The sequence below is a fragment of the Gasterosteus aculeatus genome, chromosome 1, assembly GCF_964276395.1.
Source record: "Gasterosteus aculeatus chromosome 1, fGasAcu3.hap1.1, whole genome shotgun sequence".
Classification (NCBI taxonomy): Eukaryota; Metazoa; Chordata; class Actinopteri; order Perciformes; family Gasterosteidae; genus Gasterosteus; species Gasterosteus aculeatus.
Window position 1 is genome coordinate 2,199,266 of NC_135688.1, and position 26,564 is coordinate 2,225,829.

Below are 26,564 nucleotides of genomic sequence, written 5' to 3' on the forward strand. Positions count from 1 at the left end.
AAGCTCATCGACTGACAGGTTGTTTTGCTCCAATCTGCGCCGCGCCTTCTGGAGAAATGCTCTTTTGTCCCGGTCCCCGGGTTCAGCGCTCGGAGGGCGAAACGCGACCCCGCGCGGCGTCGCCCCGACCGCCCGCGGAAACGTGACGAAAGGGGGAGAAACTCCTCGAAACACGAGCCCTCCAATCAAACTGTCACTCAGAAGAAAAGGCGGGCACTGTCGCCAAGAGTTGGAAAGTGTCGCTTGGGTTGCAGTTTGAGAGCGAGGCGTGTGTGTGCGTGAGGTGGGGCGGGGAGGTGGCGGGGGGGGTCGGTCTCCGGCAAAAGAAACTCCGTGGGAGTGACGGAGCTCCTGTCGTGCCAAGTGTCTGTTAAATGGTCCGAAGCGCCGGCGCCTCTGGTTTCATCGCCGATCCAAGTCGCTGCCAATTGAGCAAAAGCTTAAATCTGTGAGAAAGACAACCGGTGGTTATTTGATCTTCTCTTTTTGCCAAAAGGAAATAGTGCCCTTCATTCCTCCTCCGCTGTTTTATTGATAATAGAACGCAGGTCCGTGAGAAAAGGGAGGGAGCGCTGGAGATGGAAAATTAGGACAAAGGGAGGAATCAGGCGGGAGAAGCAGAAGCCGCTGGGCAACATGTTTCTTTCTTGTTGCTAACTGGTGGAAAATGGGCGAGATCTGAAAGCTCTCCTCTTCTCAACAATTTGATATCTACTGCAATCGAACGCCGTCTAGCAAATACTAGACGGCACCTCATCTAAACCTCTGGTGTGGTACGGATCATTTAAGGGGGATTATTTGTTTGAGAGCAATTTTGTTCTTCGCGAGTTCGCTAACTAGACAAAAACATGAAACGCCGCATTCATGGAGGCTATTTGGAAAGAAGTCCGTGCCTTGATTCTGGAGATGGAGACCAGTGGTTTCCTGCAGGGTGTGAATGTTAAACGTGTGGTAATACAACGCGTGGCAGCACAGCTAGTTAGCGTTAGCTGTTGGTGGGAAGCGCTAACAGAACCGAGGTTTATGTATAAAGTCCTTTCGCCGTGGTACTGTGTTCATCCCTTCCTTTCCACCAGCTTCCTCTCCAGACTGAAATATCTGAACATAAACGGCAAACTAACCCCCCTGCCCCCCCCCCCCTCCCCCCTGCTCTTTGTCCCCGTTATCTTCCAGCCTGCAAGATCGGTTACTTCCGCGCTCTGGCCACCGACGGCTCCTGCGCCAAGTGTCCGCTCCACAGCTACTCCGTCAGGGAGGGCTCCACCTCCTGCGTCTGCGACAAGGGGTACTTCCGCTCGGAAACCGACCCGGCCTCCATGCCCTGCACCCGTAAGTACCCCCCCCACCCCCCCCACCCACGCGTGAGCCGATGCATGCGGGACTACAGTCATATTTCAGAAAGCCACAACGAGATCAGATGTTAGTCCGAGCAGGCGACCGTAACTGTACAAGTATCACACACACACACACACACACACACACACACACACACACACACACACACACACACACACACACACACACACAGAGTGATTGCTTTTGCCTTAACATGGTTATGGATCCCCCCCCTCTCTCTCTATGTCAATGTCAACCAGAATTACCCTCTTCACACACGCAGCAACAGCCTTTCTGCACACGCACACACACACACACACACACGCACACACACACACACACACACACACACACGCACACACACGCTGCAGAGCAGGCTGCTGGTCTAACAGGCGTCTCCTGATTCCAGGTGGTATTTAGTGCTCAGTCACGGTGACAGAGAACTAATGAGGGTATAAACCGCCGCGTCTCGCATCCGGTCCTCCGCAGAGAGGCGGCGAAACGAGGAGGAGGAGGAGGAGGAGGAGGAGGAGGAGGAGGAAGACAAAATAGAGATGTGATGCTTAGCGGGGAAAAGGAGGGAAAAACAAGGGCGGGCGAAGAGCTGCTGCGCATGGAGGGAGAGGATTAATGAGATGCAGTGGAGGAGGAGGAGGAGGAGGAGGGCGAGGTGGCAACGAGGAGAAGGCTGCATTAAGCGGAAAGAAGAGCTTTTTAGCTCCCAAGGGTCGGTTCGCACTTTGCGATGGCGAGTATCGTTTTTAACAACGCTGCTGACCTTGTTCCCGAGTCACAGAACTGGGAGTTCACGCGTGTGGAAATGTTACACAGGAGGAAACCAAAGGGAGAGAAGCACAAAGCCCCCACACTCTCGTTTCCCCGGGAAAACAAGAGCGCACATGCGCCCGGGTGCACGCCATGAAGCAATTTTGGCAATTTTGAACCGATGAACATCTGTTAAGCTGCTCAGCTCGGAGCCGGCTCGCGTTTCTCCCCCCCGCACCCCCTCCCCGAAACGACCGCTCGGGTTCCTGCGGATTCATCGGCCGGTGCAGCGACGCACCGAGACGTCATCCGAGAGGCATAAAGTCCAAAGAGGGGTCGCTCCCCATGCGGCGTCGCATTCCAATATCAAATACTTTCACCCCGCGTACCCTGGATTTAACAAGAGAGCCACTTCGCCCATTTCCACATTTTGGGCTGCAGGTTTGTTTACTCGATTGTACTCAACAAACAGACGAAATGAGCCAAACGAGTGTATGAAGAATCCGTCGTAGTGGCGTAGCTGGAGACGCGCTTCATGTACGCTGACCTACGGAGTAAGAGGGGATCTGCATGGGCGCCGTGTCCTCTACCGCTGGAGAGGAGGAATCACAGGAGAAACGTCTGGTTTTTCCAAAATGTGAATGATGTTCACATGGGATTTTCCCGTGAATGAACGCCTAAGCTTCACTAATCCGCCCCCCACCCCCCCACATCACCGATATGCAGAGTGTTATTTTTAAGGCGCGACCTCAGGGCTCATCGCCATCGTCCACTTAGTCGGCGAGGCATCTGAGTGGCTGCCGCGAGCAACAGCTGCCGCTGCCGCTGGTTAACCCGGCTGCTTCCAGCACGCCGTCTCCGTCTCCGCGGCCCGGCAACCAGCAACGCAGGCCCGCCTCCCTCCGCGACCTTTGACCCGCCTCGTCGGCCGGGCCAACAGTTGAACTTTGAGCTCTCACCCCGTCTGTCGTTTAACTTTCCTCCTGCGTTATTATTTCTTTCTATTTTTTTTTTTGCTCCTCACCCACATGCTCGGCCTCGGTAATTACAGCTGTCACTCACACGCGCCTCCTCACCCACTTTTTGTTTTCACCCTCTTTCTCTCAAAACCCACACGGCCTCACGAGCTGAGCATACGATGGGAAAATAAATCCCTCCTTAAAAGTCATTTCCCAGTTTGCCTCGCTGAAGGTCAGGCTGGGAAAGAGCCGGCATCTCCGGTAATTGGGTGTGTGCGTGTGTGTGTGTGTGTGTGTGTGGGGGAGTAATTGAAAACACTTTTCCCCTCTCTTAGCTCGGAGTCTAGCGATGCACGACGATGATTAAAACTGGATGTTTTATAATCCCCCGACTGTGCGACTGGCTGCTCCTTTTGAGCGGCTCGTCGTCGTCGGAACACGGGACACTTGGCTCGTACGCGAGGAACCTGAACGCGCTCGGCCACTCGTGGCAAACAACAACAGATTCTCGCCGTTTTTCTTCTGCGGTTTATTAACTTAGTTTCTATACGTCTTGCTTCTGTGTCTCCTGGCTCGCCTCCATTGTCCCTTATATGCATCCAACCGCTGTTGCTTTTAAACGTCTTTTGTTTGAAAAAACACTTTGCCAAGATCCAAAGGTCACCGTACAACAAAGGTCAACGTCAAGGGCCCACGGGTATTTATAGAACATGAGCTCGGTTCTCCTAAAGGCATCAGGTAGATAATACCTCCAAATGAACCCAATTAGCAGCTCATTCAATCCATGATCACACAGTTTAGTCAGGGATAGAAAATGTGTTTGGAGCCAAAAAGGCCATTCACATGAATAAATATAAATACACACACACACACACACACACAGACACACACCAGAGGGGCGTAATGAGGACCAGGGACAGAAAGCCGAGGGAGCTGGCGGCCCGGCTGTGTTCAGGTTGTAAGGAGGTGGCTGTTCCTCCGCTTTGGGTTTCCTCCTGGTCCTTGATGGGTTTCTCAGATTTTTTCCCAGTTTTCTTAGCGGCGGTTTTGGGGGGAGGAAGCGGGTAGGGACGGGGTGAGGAATGAACGCCGGTCGGGAGGGACCCGAGGGGAGGGCACTGGATGAATCCCAGCCGCATGGTAACAGCGGCCTCGGTGCCGTGGCCACTTTAACCTGCACAACACTCGGCTAACAACCACTGATGGAAAGAGAGACAGGAGGAGAGCGGGATGAAGGCGGGGGGGGGGGGGGGCGGGTGTGGGGAGGGGGGGGGGGGGCACCAATAGCAATGAGAAAGACAGATAGAAAAAGGGGGAGATGGAAGCCAGGGAGCGACGAAAAATGAAGGCCTCGAGAACGGAAAAACAAACCAAATTGCAAACTTTCTTCTTTGGGAGACTTTCTAGCCCCCCCCCCCCCACCCCGAATACACCCGCAAAGGTGCATTTTAAGGCGCAACCCCCCCCCCCCCCCCCTCTCAGGATTAATTACTGCGTGTCAGTCACAGCTGACGGCTCTCCCACGCTCCCGCTGGTGCATTCTGGGAGAGCGACCGGTACGGCTGACGGTAGATTGTTTGTGCGTGGAGGGCACGGGGTCGTGGGGGGTCGGGGGGGTGGGGGGGGGGGGGGGGCGTGCGTACATTCCACACGCACGTCTCTTTATCTACTTTCTTCAGGTCATTACAATCACATGAAAGGAACACTTCCTCGGTATCGAGAAATACTTGCCAAGAGTGAGATAAGAAGAAGGAGATGAATGACCGTGAGCACCCTTTGGACCTTGGAGCCTGGAGACGTTTAGCTTAGCAACTCACCAAGTAACACTAATATATATAAATAAATATACACGTTATGCTAAGCACCTTCATTAGAAACGCCGTCGCTTGTTCCCATTGTTCCCATTTTGTCTGAGACGCACACCGAGAGGAGGTGAAGGAGCAAGAAAAGGGGCAGAGCTTCTTTTCTTCATCCTTAATGGGAATTTATTAATAGTTTTTCAAGCCGCGGGCGGGTACGGGGTAAAGTTTAGCACCGTGCGCTCCGTGTCCTCTCGCCACCATCCATTCTCTGTCCCTCCCGTCCCTCCCGTCCCTCCCGTCCCTCCCGCCTCCGTCCACCCCGATCACAGGCTTTCTGCTTCCTGGATGAACAGACGGTGTTTGTCTTCCGTCCTCCTCCCGTCTTCTTTCCGGCAGCCGATGTTCAGCCCAAACATTCATCCACGTCTCCATTAGATGCGGCAAAGCAAAGCGCGACGTATTCCTCCACACACACAAACACACACGCACACACACAAACACACACGCACACACACACACACACACGCTGTCCCCCTCGGCTGCTCTCGGCGTCTCAGTGAAATCACTCATTGCCACGCGGCCCCTCCAAAAATAACGCTGATAATTAATTTCCGTTGTGAAATGATTCTTCTGCGCACTGACTAGCTTTCATATTTCACCCTGACCCCCCCCATCGACCCCCCCCCCCCCTCATACCGCCCCCCCCCCCCCCTCCGGCCCGCTGGCGTGCGCTTCATTAGTCAGAGATAGAAAGAGAGAGAGAGAGAGTTCAGTCAATTACCGTCGCTTATGTTTGAAAGCGGTGCAAGTAAAAACACATCGCTACAACCGGGAGGTGACGGTGGGGGGGGGGGGTTTAATAACGAGGGGTATTGAGCGGGCGCCATGAAGCCCCACTGTTAGCAGCGGGCCCTCCCCCCCCATGTGAACGGGGAGACGAAAGCTGCCGGCCTATCGGATTTCGGCTAACGCGGCCGAATTAACCGAGGTGAAATTGGACCTTCCCTCGCCGTAATGGAGAGGACGTTAAAAGGGAATTCAAGAAGCCTCAACACGGGGGGGGGGCAGTCAATTATACGTTTTCACTTTCTAATTTGTGGAAGGAATCTTGACCGGTCGGAGGCCGACCACCAACCGCCTCTAGTAACCTCGTTCTCCTTCCCCCCGCAGGCCCTCCGTCGGCGCCCGCCCACCTCATCTCCAACGTGAACGAGACCTCGGTGAACCTGGAGTGGAGCCCGCCCCTCGCCTCGGGGGGGCGCCTGGACCTGACGTACAACGTGGTGTGCAAGCGCTGCGGGCCCGACGGCCGGCGCTGCCAGGCCTGCGGCAACGGCGTCCACTTCAGCCCTCAGCAGCTGAGCCTGAAGGGGACCAAGGTGTCCATCAACGAGCTGCAGGCCCACACCAACTACACCTTCGAGGTGTGGGCGGTGAACGGGGTGTCGCCTCAGAGCCCCGGCCCGGAACAGGCCGTGTCCGTGACCGTCACCACCAACCAGGCCGGTAAGAGGGACGCTCACGCACGCCGGACCGCGGGGCCTTCGGGTCGATTCGGGGGTTCGGGGTGTCTTCGGTAACCATGACTACCTGTGGTAATTTACCGGGGTCCCGTGACTGAAGAAACGCTGCCTGACCGTGCATTGAACCAGCGGTTGCAGGTTATCTTTTTGAGATTGGAAGCAGCAGCTGACAGATACAATCGTTTCTTCCAGATCCCCTCAGAAGCTTTTGATCCTCGTATTCGACACAGAGACCCGTTTTGCTACACGAGGCGCTCGGGGGGCTCGCCGGGGGGCTGGCAGGGGGGCTGGCAGGGGCAGTCTGCATGTGGAAACAAGTGTGAATAATTTGGGTTGGGCTGGTTGATTGTTGAGGAGGTTGACGGATTATCTTCAGCGGGAGATGATTTTCTGCAGTATTTTTTCGCTTTTGCATAATTAGGCACGAGGAGTCGAGGATGGAGATCAGCAGCCAACGTGCTATATTTGGCTCTGGAGCTAATGAATTAGATGAGTTGTATTGATCTGTGGAGGCTGCATTGCAAATGCTGCTGGATCCTCCTGGATCCTCCAGCGCTGGTCCGGGGGCTCAACGCCTCCCGTTGTTTTGTCATTTAGCCAGTTTGTAGCCGGTTGTTGTTGTGCAAATGGATTTTTTACGTCCCGGCTTTTTCTCTGCACCCCCCCCACACACACACACACACACACACTTATCATTACCCCGGTCTTCTTTACTGCTCTGCTCCTGGGTGGCAAGCAAAGTGCCTTTTTATCACTAATTCCCATCCCAGGGAAAAAAAAAGTGAATACCTTCTGACCTCCAATATGAGGACACAGCGGCTTGATTTATAAGGGGGGGGGGGTGTCAGGGAGATGGCGGTGAATGGAAGGGGCCGCAACAGCGCGGTTGCACCAGCACAGGGGTGCGCAAGGCCCCCCCCCCCTTCCCATACGTGGATTCAAAATAAGAGGAGGTAAGGTAATAAGAGGAACCCCCCCTGCGAGGTTGCTCAAGGCTAATCTGCTGACTCTGAGTCTTCAAATATAGATGATGTTACCTTTGGCTCGTCACCAGTGCATGTTTCACAACTGTTCCCCAGGATTAGATATATGAAGCCTGCAGCTGGAAGCTCTATTACGACGCGTGTGCGTGTGTGTGTGTGTGTGTGTGTGTGTGTGTGTGTGTGTGTGTGTGCATGCACGTGTGTGTGCATGCGTGGGTGTGTTTGCACTTGTGCCAAAACCGAAAATCAAAATGCGAAAATGCTTTACGCAGAATGCATCCGTGGATGGAAGGTCTGCACACTGCACACAGCAATGTCCTCCGCGTGTCCGCTGGTGCGCCTTCCGATTTGTGCGCGTGTGCGCGCGTTAAGGAGAGTAGCTCCAGACTGATTGGATTCCTAATGCTCGGTCGGGGGCTTTTGGAAGCTCCGGTTTCAGCCGCCGGTAATCCCGCCAGTCATGTGCGGCTGTCCCTCTCACCCCACGCCGCCTCCCGTCACCCCCCCGACACCGCGGATTACACATTTATTACGATAGCTTTATTAGGATTTATACGCGCCCCCCCTGCCACCGCCTCTCAGAGTTCAGCGTTCGGGGGCCGGAGAGCGGGAAGAAGCGAGGCCGGCCGGGTGGACGATTTGTTCCATGTGTCTTTTTGTCTTGAGGGGGGGGGAATGGACGAAGGAGCAGCGGAGACATGAACCCGCGGAGACAGCAATGAAGTCGTGAGCCCGGGGGAATTGCACGCATCCGTGACGGAGCACGCGTTGGTGCGTTCACCAAGAGGTCAGATTTGTAGCGTCTCGCCAACGAACCACCCCGCCGCCGTAAATCAGCCGGGGCGTAACCCTTCCACCCGGGAGGAGGAGCGCGGGGGGAGGTGGAGGTGGTGGGGTCCGGGTTTGAGCTGACCTCTGGCTGTAAATGGATGTTTTTGGGGGAGGGGGGGGGGGTGTTTATGTCTCCATACAAAATACTTGGCAGGCTTAGGCGACTAAAAAGTGAATTAGTGCATGAGGGAGCGTGTGTGTGTGGGCCCGTCCGTTGGCGCACACGTGTGTGTGTGTGTGTGTGTGTGTGTGTGTGTGTGTGTGTTTCCATACGTGCCGTACATGTGGAAATGTGTTGGGGGGAGATGGAAGCGGGCTCCTCGCGGCGCGGTGGACGGTATTGGACGCGGGAGCCATTTTCTACACAAGTTTCCCTCCACGGATATTTTTCCTCGGCTGGCGGGAAAATCTGGCGACTCCAATCTGCACCCCCCCCCTCACTCCCTCACCCCCTCTCTTCCCCGCGCCGCCACAGACCGAACTACACCGACAACTCTGCCATAGTGCGCGCATAGCGTGAGATAATGGGACTAGGTGTGTGCTTTTCTGTGTTAGTGTCTTTCTTTCCGTTTGCGTAACGAGGTCATTTGTGTTGCTGTGTGTGTGTGTGTGTGTGTTGCAGGCTGTGAAAGACGTTTATTCCTTTTTTCAGGAGCACACAATACTGAAAATGAGGTCTGAATATTCATCGCGTCCCACACTTATCATTCCGCCAGCGTTCCTTTGCCCACGCGTTGAGGAGGCAGTAAGAAATTGCAGATCTGCCCCACACGTTTAAATGCCTCTCCAGAGGCGTCCGTGGTGCAGCATCGTCGGCCCAAGTCTCCGCCTCGCGTTAAAACGTTTCAGGTTTAGCTTTGCGTCAAGCATTGCTCGCCCGGTACGCACGTGGTTTCGACATAACTTGACGATATTTCTTCCTCTGACTAATTCCCTCTTAAAAAGACGTAGAGGAACGCTTGATGGATCGGCGATCTCGTGCCTGGCTGTGTTAAACCTTGCAGCCTCGCGTTGGAAACCTCAGCAGGGACCACTCAGAAAATCACTCATCTTTATCCTCACATTAGTGGATGGGGAAAAAAAAATTGAAAAAATGCAACAAGAGGAGGAGAACACGATTAAATCGCCATATCTGTCATCTTTGGCGGAAAGATGGATGTGCCGATTACCTCGCGTGGGGCACGGGGGCCTGCGACCCCCTCGGGGGTTTTCTGTCTGAGCCGGAGCGTCCCCGGTCGGGCCCCAGGAGGGCCTTCAAATTGGCTCTGGCTGCCGGGGTAAGATTGATTGGAGGGATACAAATGGCCGCCGTCTAATTGTTTAACTGAGACGCAACACATTAGGCCAACAGGATTACACAACCTTGGGTTAATCTATTTACCAAGAAACGTCTGCAATCCCATCCCTCTCCATCTCCATCTCAACCGCTACCAGTCACAAACCCTCTGCCCCCCCCAACACACACACACACCCGTCTCTTCAACCCCCCTGAAATCCAATCCGAGGCCGGCGTTTGAGTTCCAGGCCCGTTTGAACTCAATCCCCAGCTAAAAGCAGGGGTTTTGTTAGCGTTAGCTCGCAGGCCGGGCTCCCTGGAGCCCCTGGTCAAAGTGATGAGAATGTATATGATGTCCGAGATAATCCACTCATAATCGGTGGACAGCGAACCCCTCATCAATCATCCCACTGTAATTTTTTAAAAGGCAGATGGTCTGGAACGACTTTGGTTACGGCACCGAGGACCAGAGGTCAAAGATTCCATCTCGTGAACCCGTAAGATCAGAGGCCACAATGAGAAGCTCGGTGCAAATGTATATTTTACATTTATTATTAATACTTAGTAGTGCGTTGTTCTGCTCTTTGAAAAATAGATGATTGAGGTTGTTCTGTCATGGGGGGCGGAGGTGTGGACTCGGGACAAAAGGTATCTGAGACAATAAGGACTCATGACTTTGCTTGGACTTGAGCCCTTTGATTCAAAAATAACAAGTCATTCCAGGAAAGTCAACCCTCAGTTCCCCTGGTCCACTTTTCACGAAATATTATTATTGGATATCGTCCAATAAAGTTTCAGTGAAGAACCACGGAGATAATGTTACGTTAATAAGACCCAGTTGGAAAACATTACCAGAAAGAATTGTTTCCTTCACGCACAACTTTGCAAAGGCAGGACTAAGAAACCAGTATTATTTATCGTGGTGCGTTTGCATGTTTGTGTCTGAGGTCTTTTCACACCTGAGTTGTCCTTCGTGGTCTCTAACTCCACCTCCTCCACCACGTGGCCTCTCCTCCAGTCAGAGCTCCATCAGCGTGTGCAGGTGTTTCTCTGTTCACGACACCTCCTCCCCCACGCCCATAGATATCAAGCGTCCACGGTGGCCATGACCCAATTTCACAGCGTTGTCACCCGCCCCCGAAGACCGAGGTTTGATTTGTGCATTGGCGCACTCGGAGGGAGGGGGCGAGCGTGGGCCATTATCTGTGCTTTAACCGTCACACACGTTAGAGGCGTCTGAACGGAGATAGCGCGGCTGCTTGAAATATGGGCCTCATTATCGGCTGCAGCGGAAAAGGACTCCAGATAAGACGGCTCACTGGGAGCTTTAATGAAAACCAATTGATTTGCTCTCACGGAGACAAAGGAAAACTAAAATTAAAAAAAATACACGCAAAAGGCGTGCAGCTCATTTTTCGGGCCCTCTGAGGTGGACTTTGCAGCTGCGCGGGGTTTCCCGGGGTGACCTGCGCATCTAAGAGAAGCGTCTGAGGCGCCGGCGTCGCCCCGAGAAGGAAATTGGATCACTCTTTACGGTTCAGGGGTAGAGCACCGCGACACGCTCCAGCTTCGGGCTCGTAAAAGGCCTCCCATTTTGAATGGAGGCCAAATTTAAAAGACAAATGGAAGTGATTGCCTTGTGGGCCGTTTTGACTTTCTCAGCTGGAGCGAAAGAAAGTGGTGGATTTACTGCGGGAGAGAAACACAAAACAGACTTGGTGTCGCCGAGGCAGTAATAACACCGGAGGACCGGAGAAAGCAGTGGGCTCAAACAGCTTTTTTCCTTCTGCTTTGATCATTTCTCCAGCTCCCTCCCCGGTGACGTCCATCCAGGCGAAGGATATCACAAGACACACCATCTCACTGGCCTGGCACCCGCCGGATAGAGCCAACGGGGTCATCCTGGAGTACGAGGTCAAGTACTATGAGAAGGTGAGGGTCCCCCGTGGGAGACATACAGTACTTCCTGCTGATGAAAGAAGCTCAGAGATGGAGGCCGCGACCGATTGTAACTCGTGTCCTTTTCTCTCTCTCTACCGCCCGCCGTCCTCAGGACCAAAATGAAAGAAGCTACCGGATCATAAAAACCTCGTTGAGGAACACCGACATCAAGAGCCTGACGCCGCTGACCTCCTACGTCTTCCACGTGCGCGCGCGTACGGCGGCCGGCTACGGGGAATTCAGCGGCCCGTTTGAGTTCATGACCAACTCCGGTGAGTTCGAGGCTCGCCGCCGGGAGGCCCGGTTTGCACCGTTAACGATTTTTGTCTCTTTGACCGGCGACTTGAGTAGCTTCCATTTTTTCAATGAGTCTCAGTGGATGCGACAGCCAAAGGTTTCAAACTAATGAGTTCGAACTAATGACAATTTCTGACAGCTTTTAGCTTCTCACTTAAATGTCTTTAAAAGGTTTGTGTTTGCCAGGGCAACGGTTTCCCGGTTTTCCAATCGTTGCTGTCAGCCGCAAACTCAACGCAACAAAAAAGCTACCCACACAGGGAATGACAAATTATGCTAATGCTAGCTGCCGTCGCTAACCCCCGTTTGGTGACACCTCTCAAGTCGTTTTATTGTCCTTCATTTAGTCGTGGTTAGCCCGTTTTAGCATCAAGCTAGCTTTAACACCAGCACGACCTTAGTCGGAACAAAGGATTTCATTGCCGCTAATTTTTTTTTATTTTAGCGGGGGGGGGGGGGAAGTAATCCTCTTTGACTCGTTTCAAAGGGTGATCATGACTTGACGAGAGGGCGAGTCCATCTGTCCCCTTTGTAATGCAGATAGCGGCGGCAGCGCGTGATAACGACGTGGTCAAGAACACATCATTATGGGCCCGGCTTTGTCTCAGCGGAGGATCACAGGGAGGAAGTGTGAGGGGGACGGGGGGGGGGGGGGACGGGGGACGGGGGGTTCAAACACAGAATGTAAACAGGCTCTTTCATGTGCGGCGACTCGGTTGACCGCAGGGATATTGACTTTGCTCTTTGTTTCTCCCCAACCGTCGCCCCTTTCTCCCCTTTCTCCCCTTTCTCCCCTTTCCCCCCCCCCCCCACTTCCCTTTTCCGTCCTCCCATCTTTCCTCCCTTTTTCCTCAGTTCCAGCTCCCATCATCGGCGACGGGGCAAACTCCACGGTGTTACTGGTGTCAGTGGTGGGCAGCGTGGTCCTCCTCATCATCCTCATCAGCGCTTTCGTCATCAGCCGCAGGTGAGCGCCCCCGTCCCCCCCTGTCCCCGTCCCTGCTTCCTGTCCGTCCCTCTTTCCTCCCGGGCGAGGGGATGTCTTGCTTAGCGCCGGGTAAATGTAGCTGTCGGGGAGATGGACGTCACTCAAAAGCGCACACACACACACACACACACACACACACACACGCGCGCGCGTCGGATGAGTGATGACATCGCCACACCGGAGACGTGATTGACAGCCGCGACAGCTGAAGAGATGCAATCAGCGACCCCTCGCTCCCGCTGTCCTCTCGCATCCGTCCCCGGCTCCCTCTATCGCTCGCCTGGTGGCTGAAATCCCGACCGCCAGTCATTTCCTCTCCCGCTGCGGCCTGCCGCCCCGGCGCGAGGACAGCGAGCGAGCGAGCGAGCGGGGAGAGAGAGGAGATGAGATGAGCGGGGGAATGAAAAGCAGCAGACGGAACGGAGACCGGGGGCGAGCCGGAGAGGCATCAGGTGGATTTGCAGTGACCCAATCTCAGGGTGTTAACCAGCGAGCGGGACAAAGCACCGGCGCACAGATGGGATTACATGCAGATGGGTCCGCCTCACCTCAGGGTGTTAACCACACTCTGTGTGTGTGTGTGTGTGTGTGTGTGTGTGTGTGTGTGTGTGTGTGGTGGCACGGAGGGGGGGGGGGTAAAGGTTTGTGTGTTGATTCCTACCTTTTTATGGGCATCCGTTGATCCCTTTATGTGTGAGTGTGCCTCTTCGTATGGAAGGCTAAGCGCCATTTGCATGTGTGCGTTGGTGTTGAGAATGATGAGGAGTGAAGGGGGTTGTGTGTGTGTGTGTGTGTGTGTGTGTGTGTGTGATTGCCTCTCTCCCCCCCGAGCCGAGCAGGTGGTTGCCTCTGCCTTTTTTTGTATGCATGTGACGGCCGGTGTCATTGCGCCCGGCGGGCCGGCCGGTGACTGTGGGGAGGGGCTGTAATCACGCAGCCCGTTTACCATCATTACACAACCATAGAGGAGAAGCAACGTCTGGCACATCTGGTCATCTCCGCCACTGACCCCACGCATCAATATGAGCACAGGCGCCGGGCGGCCGCAGGGATTTGAAGTGCGTCTCTTCTCGGATTGATTTGTGCTGTAAGCTCAGCGCCCTGCAGGAACCTTCAGGGGAATACGGGACCTTAGAGGGGACACGTCCGCGTTGGTTTGGTTTCCACCGGAACAAATACGGCACAAGCCAAAAAAAATTAAACATGAACAATACTTTGCACTTTTTGCGCGCAATTCAGCAGATGAGAAAACATCTAACGAGGGGAGCTTTGACCTCAGCCCAGCTGTGTCCAGTCTTTGTGCTAAGCTAAGCTAACCCTTCCCTTGTTGGTATCAGTCTTCTCACACAACGCTTAGGATAGGATGCTAATAAGCGTATCAGCTAGAAATGTTGAAATATCTTCTTCAAGCTTCAAGCTCCTCAACTAAGAGAAAGTACCAAAAAGTAAACTCTTAACAATCGAATTAAGTTCAAAAACAGTTTGTGTCTCAGTAATGAGCTAATTTCAATGATTAATTAATAGCAAACCAGGATTTTAATGTCTGAGCAGCAATCAGTGATTTTGTCGCCTCTCCATATAATTAAATTGACGTGTAAGTGCGTTTGGAGTTTGAGTTTTAATTACGAGTGTCATGAAATTGACACTTGCGGTCCGTCATTATCATAATTTGTTGTTCTTACACGCGACACTTTGCCTTGTTATTCTTTACTTTTCATTGTCGCACTGAAATCGCCGCTGACCGCCCTGCTCTCTTTGCCCCCAGAAGGAGTAAATACAGCAAAGCCAAGCAGGACTCAGACGAGGAGAAGCACCTGCATCAAGGTAAGTCGCCGTCAGCGCTCCACCCACACGCTCTGCGATTAGCGCTGGCAGGTGTGTTCGTGTGCGTGCACGCCAGACCGCAAATGAAGCACATAAAATGAGGGCGGGCAGGGGGCGGGCGGGGGGGGGACAGACTATTTTTGAAGTTAATGTACTTGCATCCTAACGTGCTCCAAACGCCTCATTATCAAGTCATCAGTGTTGCTGTTTGCGTTCCACAAAAAAAAAAAGGAAAAACAAATAGTTTCAGGTCAATGGGCTCCATCTTCACTGGTGACGTGCAAAGCGATGGAGTCGGAGTGTTAAGGGAGGCATGGGGAGAGGAAAGGAGGCGGTGTAGCCTGCAGCGTGATGGAAATAAAGAACAGATGGAGCGCACTCGCGGGAATAAATTAACCTTCATGTTTTGCTCTTTTGCTTTTTTTTTTTTTGCTTCCTTCCCGTCGTTCCGAACGTTCCAGGAGTGCGGATATACGTCGACCCCTTCACCTACGAGGACCCAAACCAAGCCGTCCGGGAGTTCGCCAAAGAGATCGACGCCTCCTGCATCAAGATCGAGAAAGTCATTGGCATCGGTGAGGCTCGGCGCTGTTTCATCTTATTATAAATGCGTTGTTGTAGCATGTTGTTAGACACTTTGGATAAAAGCATCCACCTAATGGCAGAACAGTGCCGTTACTTACTTTTCATGCAGATGTTCTAATGTCTCTAATGTGCAACCTTTTGTGAATGTGAAACACCGTTTTCTCAGAAAAGCACAATTGGTCAACGAGTAGAAAAGCGAGTAAATAAAAATCTGAGGAGGCTGAATACGTTGTCTGTTCTATTCCGGTGGCCAAGAAAAGTCGTTCAATGACAAAATAGAAAAGAGAAAGAATCAATACCCATTTCCCCTCTCTCTCTCTCCGCTCCAGTGGGCGAGGGGAGGAGGAGGGTGAGGGATTAGAGACCCTGATCGATGTCAAAACAGTAGACCCCTTCTAACCTGCACGCGCGCACGCACGCCGCCGCGTCCTGCGATGTGATTTATAATCCCTGCGCTCTTATCGGGGGTTCTAGCTGCACGTTTTTTTTCCAACCGTGCCTGATTTCAGGGGAGTTCGGCGAGGTCTGCAGCGGCCGCCTGAAGATGCCGGGCAAGCGGGAGATCTGCGTGGCCATCAAGACGCTGAAGGCCGGCTACACCGACAAGCAGAGGAGGGACTTCCTGTCCGAGGCCAGCATCATGGGCCAGTTCGACCACCCCAACATCATTCACCTGGAGGGCGTGGTGACCAAATGTATGTACGCTTCTAATGGGTTTACCTTCTATTCGGGCGACCGGGGCACGTTTCCCTCTTTAAGAAACCGTCGACTGTTCTGGAGAAAGGAAGTCGGAATGATAACATTTGCACGGCCAGAGGACAGACAGACAGACAGACAGCGTCCGCCGTCTGGAGGCCTGGAGAGAGACCTGCGGACATGTTTTGCACGTGTGTCCGGGGTATCCCCAGGTGGGCTTCGTCCAGATGGAAGGGGGGATCCGGCCTGGGTGGGAAAGTGGAGTTGTGGTAGCCGGGCGTTGGGGGGGTTGTTGGGAGGGGGGGGTCTAATGGGTCCAGGAACAGACCCTGTAGCGCGGCACCAGGCTCATTAATCATGATGTCAGCTGTAAATGTGTTTGGGGTTAGGGAGTGATACCCTATCCCTCCTCTATCTGCTGCTGCTCGGCCACACAACCTCCCTCCCCTCTGCCCTCGCCCCCCCCCCTCACCCCCGCCCTCTGACTTCAACACCTTCCCCCGGTGCTTTCTGTCAGGGCCGGAGGTGTTCGTGTATAGTGTGCGTGCGTGTGTGTGTGCGTGTTGGCGTCCGTGCACCTTTGATTGCACGCATGTGTGCGTGAGTGTTGCCATGGCCGACGAGCTCTCGGGTAGATGGATGAAGTGCTTTAATGCGTCGTGACACACTAACAGCCCGCTTCTATCTGCGCTAGATAACTCCGTCTCCCCCACTGTCACTGCACACACACACACACCGCACGCACACACCACACGCACACTCTCGCAGCCCGGCCGGAGCTGAAAGTGAACAGCAGCACGGGCAGAATTGCTTATCACCTATGACACAGGGAGGTGAGGGGGGGGTGACCTCGCAGACCGAGAGAGAGAGAGAGAGAGGCAGGGAGAGAGAGAGAGGGGGGGAAAAAAACAGGCGGACAGATGGGAGGAACGAAAAAGAAACCGGAGACAAGGAGCAAGTTGGGAAGGTGCAGATCGAGATGCGGAGGGGAGGAGACGGGAAGGTTGGTTGAGGGCTGATTAGAGGAAAGACAGAGGCGGGAGTACCGGGCCGGGGGCTGAATGGGGGCGGGGCGAGGCGGGGCGAGGTGGAGCGAGGTGGAGCGAGACATGACGCCGAAGCAAGAAGACCGATGCTTCACCTCCTCCATCCACCTCACTTTGGAGGACCTGGCAGAAGGTTCTGGGCAGATGAGATTTTTACACAGTGTCGTATAGTTGGATCAATTAAAAACCCATTATTTGAATTGCCCCCCCCCCCCCCTTCCACCTCCCCTCCCCTCTACAATCACGTTGAAAGGAATTCTCAATCTGGCCTCAGTTTGCTGGCATGTCCAACAGAGACAATTAAGCCGTATTAATTGCGGAGGGACTCCAAATAGAGGCTGAAATACCTAAATGAGGAGAAAACGGTCTCTCACAGGCTGCGTGGATTCTACGCTTCGGTCACGCGTGTGTAATTAACATCCAGCCATGTGTAACAGCTGATTTACATGAACTAAGAGGGTGCTAATTTACTGAAAAAAAAGCGAGATCTGCGTTTGAAAAGCCAGACCCCCCCCCCCCCCCCCCCCCCTCCCTCTGCCGATATTGTCCCCCTGCTGTCCCCGTCCCGTTTGGTTGGCAGGTGACCATCGGCCCGCTGGCCCACAGTTCATTGCCAAAGCCGGCAGGGCGTATTCAGTAAACAAGGAATTAGCATGCAAATGGGAAGGGAGGAAGGGGGCGGGGCCGGCAAGGCGAGAGTTTTAAGGTCGCAGGTCAGACGCTCCTCAGACTTGATTGGGGAGCTGTCAATCACCGGCGGCCCCCCCCCCCCGGGGCCCGGGGCGGGCGACAAAGGGAACAAAGATGGCTGACAAAGAAGTGCTCCCTCCCCCCCCCCCCCTCTCTCACCCAACTTTAACTCAACTTCCTCTTTTTTTGGGGGGGTGGAGGGGGGGGCATCGCCGGATCGGCCCGTGATTAATGGGGTGCCAATCACGCAGCGGGGGAGGGAGTGGCCTTTTGGCGAGCAGCGCAGGAGCTCCGCCCTCTCCAGACCCGGCGGGCTCTCAGATGTCCTTCTGCTGGAGATCTGCACACGACCCCCCCTCCCCCCCCCCACTAGGCTCTGGTCAGCACTTTTACGTCCACCTTGAGATGAGCGAGTGGGCTCTTCTGGGGGGGGGGGACTTTTCTTTCAGCATGTGTTGTTGCCACGGCTGGTTAGACACCATCTCCCTGCCATTTTGGGACAAGAACAAGCCTCCCTCGCTTTTCCTTTTCTCTCCTCATGACCGATACCCCCCCCCCCCCCCCCACCCATCCTAAGAGACAAAGACAAAGCCCACCAGGGACTGTCCGCCCTCCCCGCCGCCTGCCCGAGCTCAGATAAAGACACAGACGCTTCCCGAGCGAGACGGAGAGGGGAGGACAGAGGGACGAGGTGAAAAAGGCCAGAGAGGAGTCGCCGGAATGGGGGGGAGAGGAGAGCAGCAGAGAGGAGCCGGCGGGAGAGTGACAGATGCGTGGAGAGTTGGCAGAGGAGAAAAGGGGCAAAGGGACAGTGAGTGACATAAATAGCGAGTCAGAGGGATTCTGGGTGAGCGACCGTGATGAGACTCTGGATAACGCGTCCAGCGTCACGTCACATTTGCATAAACACGCTGCGCGTGCGTGTGTGTGTGTGCGTGTGTGAGTGTGTGCGTGCGAGATGCCTTTGCGTGTGCAGAGGGAAAGTAAGTGGGACGTCTGGGCGACTGTAACACTGAGCTAATTAAATCACCACGGGACAGAGATGGATGGTCTCACACACACACACTCTCACACACACACTCCAACCCGCTGCGTCGAGCCGTGATGTGCATCGCTTAGCTCTATAATCACCTGCCTCTCTCTCTCCTCCCCCCTCCCCCCTCCCTCCCCAGGTAAGCCAGTGATGATTATCACGGAGTACATGGAGAACGGATCGCTGGACGCATTCCTGAGGGTCAGTCCAGCGTCTTGTCTGTGCGGCGTGTTTGTGAACAAGCGATACGAGCCGAGCCGGCCGATCTCATCTTATCTCCCCCATTCCCCCCCCCCCCACACACACACACACACACTCCCCCCTTCCCTAAATAACAAGCGTTCTTTCACAAACATTCGCCACTAATCCTTCGATTCCCAGGCTGAGGCTCAGTGCTGCGACACTGAAGTGGACAATCGTAAATTAAAGGGGGACACAAATATCTTTGGGCATTCTTATACCAACACGTGCTTTTTGAAAAGGGATTAGCTGAACAATCAAAAACAAAAAACATTATGAAACTAACCAACAGTGGGACATGTATGAAATGTGTGCAAATGTCCCTACACGTCCTCCATCTCAACGCTGACACCTGCTCCCACAGAAGAACGACGGGCGCTTCACGGTGATCCAGCTGGTCGGCATCCTGCGGGGAATCGCTTCGGGCATGAAGTACCTGTCGGACATGAGCTACGTGCACCGCGACCTGGCGGCTCGCAACATCCTGGTCAACAGCAACCTGGTGTGCAAGGTGTCCGACTTCGGCATGTCCCGAGTCCTGGAGGACGACCCCGAGGCCGCGTACACCACCAGGGTGAGTGTGCGTGTGTGTGTGCGTGTGTGTGCGACTCAGCCGCGCTCCCACGCGTCGCCTCGTCGGCTCTCATTAATACCGCCCCGTCTTCTAATCGCAGGGGGGGAAGATCCCCATCCGCTGGACGGCGCCGGAGGCCATCGCCTACAGGAAGTTCACCTCGGCCAGCGACGTGTGGAGCTACGGCATCGTCATGTGGGAGGTGATGTCATACGGCGAGCGGCCGTACTGGGACATGAGCAACCAAGACGTAAGTCCGCAGCGATGACACGTGGAAAACACGCGGCTTGAATTAGGCTGGAATGTTCGCTCAGTTCCAACCTTCTCAAAAAGACACTTTGTCATTTTCATCTTGGTTACTTAATCAAATTAAGAAAAAAAAAAAAAGACGATTGTAATTCTCCGTTCAACAAACGAACCGATCATTGACCTCCCCTCCAGGTGATCAAGGCTATTGACGAGGGCTACCGGCTGCCCCCCCCCATGGACTGCCCCGTGGCGCTGCACCAGCTCATGCTGGACTGCTGGCAGAGAGAGCGGGCCGACCGGCCCAAGTTCGGGCAGATCGTCAACATGCTGGACAAGCTGATCCGCAACCCCAACACCCTGAAGAGGACCGGGGGGGACGCCACTGTCCGGTGAGCGGGGGGGGGGGGGCTTTCCATCCACATCTGGAGTTAATCTGAACAATCCACACAACAGATTCCACTGGGGAAATACTTTTTACAGGAGAACTAGCCCGTAAAAAATGATTGTTTTATTTTATGGATGGGGGACAATATTCAGGCACACCAGTGAATACACAACATTCAACTACACACACGCACACACACACACACACACACACACACACACTCTGTCACTGGTGTGTTTACATTCTCCATTATCTACCAACGTGTGCCTCTTTTCAGCACAAACACCCTCTATCTTTCAAACTAGCTTTAATACACTCAGGAATGTAACAGGAAAGAGGTGTGTGTGTGTGTGTGTGTGTGTGTGTGTGTGTGTGTGTGGGGGGGGGGGATTAGCATGTTACGCCGAGTTAAAAAACAAACATGACCCCTGCAGGTCCGACACCATTACTCTCGAGCGGCTAAGCGTGTTGAGAATGACCTGCGTGTGTTTACAGACTCGGGGTGAGATTCTGTCGGGGTTTAACGGTTTAACGAGTGTGTGTCACACACACACGCACACACGCACGCGCACGCACACACACACACACACACACACACACGCGGCTGTGGTGAGAGCGAGAACGGGGGGGGGAGGGTCCTCGTGGAGTAATTAGCAGAACTCTAACCTATAAATGCAGCTTTTACTGTTCCAAGAGGGAAAGGGGGGAAAAGCAGAATGTGTGTGTGTGTGCGTGTGTGTGTCTGTGTGTGTGTGTGTGTGTGAGTGGAAAGGGATCCTTATGCAGAATCCTTTTTAGAGAGGAGTTATTCAGGAGTCTCGTGCTCCCTTTTGTGAAGAATAAAGAGCTTCAGACTCAGACAGTAGATGCTCAACACTGAGGAGAGATGAAGAAGAAGAAGAAGAGAACAACGATGGATGAAGAGGGAGGTCTGCTGGTGCTCTGAAATTAACCCCCCCCCTCCGCCCCCCTCTCCCTCTCCTCCACCCTCCAGGCCCAACACCACCCTGCTGGAGCCGGGCAGCCCCGAGGCGGCGTCGGCGGTGGGCACGGTGGAGGACTGGCTGCAGGCCATCGGCATGGAGAAATACAGCGACAACTTCACCGCCGCCGGCTACACCACCCCGGAGGCCGTGGTCCACATGACACAGGAGTGAGTGGGGTGGGGGTGTTTTAAGGAAACGTCCTTTTGACGGTAGCTGATGAAGACTGTGATGAAGTTAAAATGAGGGAGGAATAATGGCGTAACACTCGTTTGATATGGCTGTTGTTGGCGTCCCGTCCCCTCGCAGGGACATGGCTCGCATCGGCATCACCATGGCGGCGCACCAGAACAAGATCCTGACCGGCGTCCAGGGAATGCTGTCCCAAATGCAACAGATCCAAGGCAGAATGGTTCCCGTCTGAGAGATTCAAACCGAGGAGCAAAAAAAAAGGAAATGGAAGCAAAGGGACTTTGTTTCTTATTAAAAAAAAATTATATAAACCAACAAAAAAGATTAAGTATAAAAAAAGAGACACATAAACTATGAAGAAGTAGTTTACTTCCATGCACTTTAAATTGGATCTTAAAAGCTGTTGATGAAGAAGAAAAAAAAAGTGGACGGAAATGGCACTTGTTTTTTTTTTTTACAAATCAGACCATTCATTATTTCGCCCACTTTTTTGTTGTTGTTTTCGTCTTGGAGGACGTGGCGCTTCTGTCTGTTAGACGTATGGACGGCTGGAAAAGTGCTTCCGAGAGTGCCTTTAATGGTGTGGAAGGGAAAGTGAGGGGGGGGGCAGGGGTAGGGGGGGGGGGGGGGGGGGAGGGACGTGAATCTTACCTCCCGCCCTCCTCTCGGGCAGAGTGTTGTTTCTGGAACATTCTTTCTGGAATAATCTGGAGCAGATTTTTTTTTGGGGGGGGGGATTTCCTGTGACTGTGTTTGTTGTACATGAATATGTTTCTGTGGGACTCACGCCGCCCCCCCCCCCCCCCCCCCCCCCCCCGCCGCCTCTCAGCTGGATCTGTTTGATCAAAAATGGACAAAATGGAGGATCCCGGCTGCCGTTTGGAGACAGTGAATCTGTGAGAGGTTGCGGGTTGGATTCCGAGGTGCAGGCGGAGGAGCTCAGTCCGAGGAGCTTTTTTTGTTGTGTTTCTTGCTCCCTTCTGGCCTGGTTCTTCTCCCAGGACGCTGTCTTTTGTTGCCCTCAGGACGTGACTAAGAATGTCTCCGATCTTCCAGAGGAGCCGTCCCACTCCCCTGTCTTCCCGAACAAATGTCCTCCCGAACCTCTGAGAAAACACACAATTTGGATTCTTCCATTCACCCCCCCCCCCCCCCCCCTGAATGGAATCCTACTCTGCAGGAACCATCCACTCTTCCTCACCAGCCATTTGTACCGGCGCTATTGGCTTTCCCTTAAGTGGACACGAGAATGAAGGAACGCATTGGCGGGATTTTTACCTGGACGGAAGGATTGTCCACACGGATGCAGAAGGAGTCAGAACCAACAGCAGCATCATCTCCAAGAAAAGAAAATACACAGAGGGATTCTCAAACCGCCGCGAAGGTGAGGATCAATACCATGTCACTTGTTTTTTACTGTGAGCCGCGGCTATTAAAGTAACACCAAAAGCATCAGCTACGTCAAGCCACAGAGTGCCTAAAAGATTCATTACCCCCCCCCTCATCACCGCCCCCCTCAGCTACAGAAACTGTGTTAATTAACAACTGGGCCGCGACACTTCAGGCCGATCAATAGTCTGTGATCAGTCTGCGGTGCTGATGCTGCTGGCGTGTTAATGAGAAGAATTAATCAGCCAATCAGAGCCCACCACAGCTCGGGAGTAATGCCGCCAGGCGACAGGGGAAGGATGAAAGCACAAGATCATCACATTTCAGACGTTCGGTTGACTGAAAAAAAGTCAATTGTGAAAAAAGAAAAAAATTGAAATATTTATTTAATTTTCTGTTCATTGACACACAACCAAGTAACTGTTTGAGCTCTACTGGGGAATTTTGGATTTAATAATTAGGATAAAATCTATATTAATAATAATTAGGATAAGATCTATATTAATAATAATTAGGATAAAGTCTATATTAATAATAATTAGGATAAAATCTATATTTCACAGTTAAAGCGAAGAGCTTTTTTCTGAACCTTGGACCCTAAAGGTCGCCCTGCTGTAATTCATCATATTCCCGCCTGAGGAATGTTGAAGGCTTCATTTCATTTGGCCAATAAGTCAAGCCCCCCCCCCCCCCCCCCCCCTCTCTGCAGACTCCATTTCATCAGAAGAGTCGAATGTTCATCGGTCTGGAGGCGGAGAGACGTGGTTGGTCGGGAATGGATGCCAAGCGTGTATTCAAAAACTGATAAAGCCTCTCTGTCTCCCCCCTTTATCCCCCCTTTCTCTCCCGATGCAGCTCTCCCCCTCCAAACAGGATCCCGCTTTTCGGCTTTTGACGTGACCACGCTTCTTCCTCATCGTCTTCCTCCTCCCGCCCCCCCCCCCTGCCGACTCATTCGAGTCTCCTTCCGACGCCGAGGATGAAATTTAGAAGAAAAAATAAAATCACACCCTCGTGCGTCCGGGACGCCGCAACACGTCGACCCGGCGGACCAGAGTCTCGTGGTCATCCAGCAAACGGGCTGGAATTACTATGAATGATTTTGACAGCTTGAAAATAAAAAAGACACTACAAAGAATGTAATATAATGGAGAAGCCCTGCTCCAGTGGACAATGTACTTTTATTTTGAAAGTTACATTTTAGTTTTTTTTACTTTCTATTTTCATTGTTTTGTTGTGTTATGTGTAAAGTAACAAACGTTTGTTTTGAGCGTGCGAATGACTCGTGTGTGTGTGTGTGTGTGTGTGTGTGTGAGTGAGTGAGTGAAAACGTCTTTGAAGTACTATCAGTAATTGTGTCGGTTTTAAAGCCACTTTCGAGGAAGTGAAGATGACAGAAATTTACAGTTTTTAAACGTGAAAAACTGGACTGTTATTTCTTTCTTTTCTTTTTTTCCCGCTTTCGTGTCATTAAGAAAATCAACAAAAACTTGGTCAGCAGTGGCATTTATCTGTGGACGCACGGGGGGGGGAGGAGCTCCGTCTCCGTGGTAACAGTTTGAGATGACGCCCCTGGAGGAAGATCCGAGCAGTGAGGTGAAGGTGTCTAAGGAGGGAAATCTGATGGGTTATTTTATTTGTATTTTTCTCAGAGCACATCATACAGGTTTAACCCACCGGACTATATCCTTGTTTTTCCCTTGAAACTATACTTATGCGAATGTTTCTGAACTCGTCATATAATACAACACCTCCGTCCTTAATACAGCTCTACTGCTCTTTCTTCGTTCTTTGGCAATGCGTCGTTCTTTTGGGTTATTTTTTTCTCTTTATTCGAAAAGAAAAAAGGACCTGTTTGGAAAATATGCAAGACATGTTGGGAAGGAGAAGGAAACCAGAATGTACTGTAAAATACTTATTTCCTTTACTTAAATGTTGGACATTTGAAGAAACAAAAAAAAAAACAAGTAACAAAAAGCCAGAGTTAATGTTTGTCATCGTATGCCTTCCGTTGCCATATGATCTAAACATGTAGATCTAACGTTCTCTCAATCTTTATTTGTCATTTTTTATTTGACATGATGACATGTTTTTCTTTCTTTGCCTTGTTTGTTGTTTTTGTCAAGGAGCTCTAGGTACATGTAACTTATGTCATTTATTTATGTCCTTTTATATCTAGTTTGTAAAATAATAGCCTAAAGTGAAGAAAATAAAAGGGGGTGCCAAAGTGCATTCTTAATAAAGTAGAAACCATACGACGATCTCCCCGCCTCTCATTCACACACACACACACACACACACACACACACACACACACACACACACACACACACACACATTGATCACTGTAAACGTACCTCTTTCTTTGGCTCACTGTGATCCAGCGGACCGCCAGGCGCTCGGCTGGTATCACGACTCTCAGACTTCTGGCCCCTCGATCTCCACTCGGGCCCCACAGCGGCGTGCGAGCGCCACTCGCTCGCCGTGTTTGCGTTTGTGTGTTTAATCAAAACGACATCTGCTTCCTGCTCGCGCTTCCAGCAGCGATAAACCACTGATTGTCCCGGGGTCTTTGATAAGGCCGCCGGAGAGAGAGAGAGAGAGAGGGGGGAGAGGGGGAGGAGGTGGGGGAGAGTTTTAGAAACGGAGCTGCAGAGCCGAGTGGCGGTTTACACGTTTCCTGAGAAATCACCAGCACAAGGCGCGCACGCATTAAAGCTCTGATGTTTGCACAGCGAGATGCTTATCGGCCTCGAAGGGAAAGTGTGCCTCCATCGCCGACTGTTGGCAGGCTCGGGGGGGGGGGTTGTGAGGCCGAGTTTGATGAATTTGCCCTTAACTGAGATTTTGGTGAAGGTTTGCAAAGCAGCGGCCTCCAGTACTCCAGCACATGAACACACCACAGATGGTGGGAAAAAAATGACCATCCAGTATTTTTGCCGATTGCTACGGTTGGTTTTTTTGCTAAAATGTTAAAATTTCCGCTTGATGATCACTAATAATGTGACTCAATCTCCATTGACCCAAATAGCCAATTACCCAGAGAGGGTTTTATTCAGACTTATAGTTGGTGACGACCGAGGCTCCGGCTGCTTTGACTGACAGGTGGGTGTCGTCTCAGACTCTTTGGGCGGCTTAGAGTTTCCAGATATGATTTGATTTAATCTGATTACATTTTCAGGTTGCAGCTGGAGAATACATTGGACAGCTGCGTCCTTTGGGTGCTGGTATTTGATTGGAAACCCTTGGATTGGGGCCAAGGAAACCTCGGTGGTATTCCCTACTAACACTATTTGCCACTTCCACAATCTCTCGCCAGCATCAAACATTCCGTATTCCTAAAAGGTCGTGTTGTATTTCTTTGTTAGGGTTCAAAGGACTCTTAACACTTGTCTCCATCCAAGTTTAATTCAGTGAAGCCACATCACACCGGCCGCCACATGAAGAGGCTTAAGTCAAGAGACAACAATCCTGCCCCGTCTGACCCCCCCCGACACACACAGCCAGCAGCCTCCATCGCTTTTGTCAAGCGATCTAATTAAGAAAGCTTCAGGTGAAGTGCCAGCCCTTCAAACCGGCTTAACCCCCGCCGCCCCGTGCGCCGTCTCCGCAAACCCGTCCTTTAGACCACTTTGTTTCATAATTCAATTTCCTGATTCCAAAGATAAAACCCCTCCCGGCCCGTCCTCTAAGCCAATCACAATGGGACGCCAGGGCCTCACACTGACATTGTGATTACTCCCGTCCTTTTGAGTTGTCGTTTCTAAGCACGTCCTTAAATCCACACAATATGATAATCCATAATCCAAACGCTTCAATCTTAATCCTCAGATCCTCTAAATCCAAGTCTGGAGTTTTTCTTTTCTCGGCTCCCCAGGTTATTGTTTTGCGTTTTCTGTCGAAGGGAAAGGCGCTTTTAGAGGGAAAACGGAGTTCTGTTGTGACGTGGTGGGAAATATTTGACGAAGGGGAAACAAA

At 52.5% G+C, this 26,564-nt stretch overlaps 1 protein-coding gene across 4 annotated transcripts in view; it reads left to right on the forward strand.

Moving 5' to 3' along the window:
- Positions 1 to 24,849, forward strand: part of LOC120825194 (ephrin type-A receptor 4) — a 45,091-nt gene extending 20,242 nt beyond the window's left edge. Inside the window, exons 4-18 of one of the 4 annotated variants that reach the window (XM_040186670.2) lie at positions 1,174 to 1,329; positions 6,032 to 6,367; positions 11,282 to 11,406; positions 11,528 to 11,687; positions 12,568 to 12,679; positions 14,466 to 14,524; positions 14,986 to 15,099; positions 15,619 to 15,804; positions 18,714 to 18,775; positions 19,179 to 19,388; positions 19,489 to 19,638; positions 19,830 to 20,026; positions 21,017 to 21,175; positions 21,315 to 22,581; positions 23,442 to 24,849. In XM_040186670.2, the coding sequence (XP_040042604.2) occupies positions 1,174 to 1,329; positions 6,032 to 6,367; positions 11,282 to 11,406; positions 11,528 to 11,687; positions 12,568 to 12,679; positions 14,466 to 14,524; positions 14,986 to 15,099; positions 15,619 to 15,804; positions 18,714 to 18,775; positions 19,179 to 19,388; positions 19,489 to 19,638; positions 19,830 to 20,026; positions 21,017 to 21,175; positions 21,315 to 21,429 (2,141 nt within the window). In that variant the 3' untranslated portion in view covers positions 21,430 to 22,581; positions 23,442 to 24,849. The remainder of the gene's footprint in view (positions 1 to 1,173; positions 1,330 to 6,031; positions 6,368 to 11,281; positions 11,407 to 11,527; positions 11,688 to 12,567; positions 12,680 to 14,465; positions 14,525 to 14,985; positions 15,100 to 15,618; positions 15,805 to 18,713; positions 18,776 to 19,178; positions 19,389 to 19,488; positions 19,639 to 19,829; positions 20,027 to 21,016; positions 21,176 to 21,314; positions 22,582 to 23,441) is intronic. The other 3 variants (XM_078107216.1, XM_078107220.1, XM_078107223.1) reach the window with 3 other exon arrangements.
- The last annotated feature ends 1,715 nt before the right edge of the window (positions 24,850 to 26,564 follow it).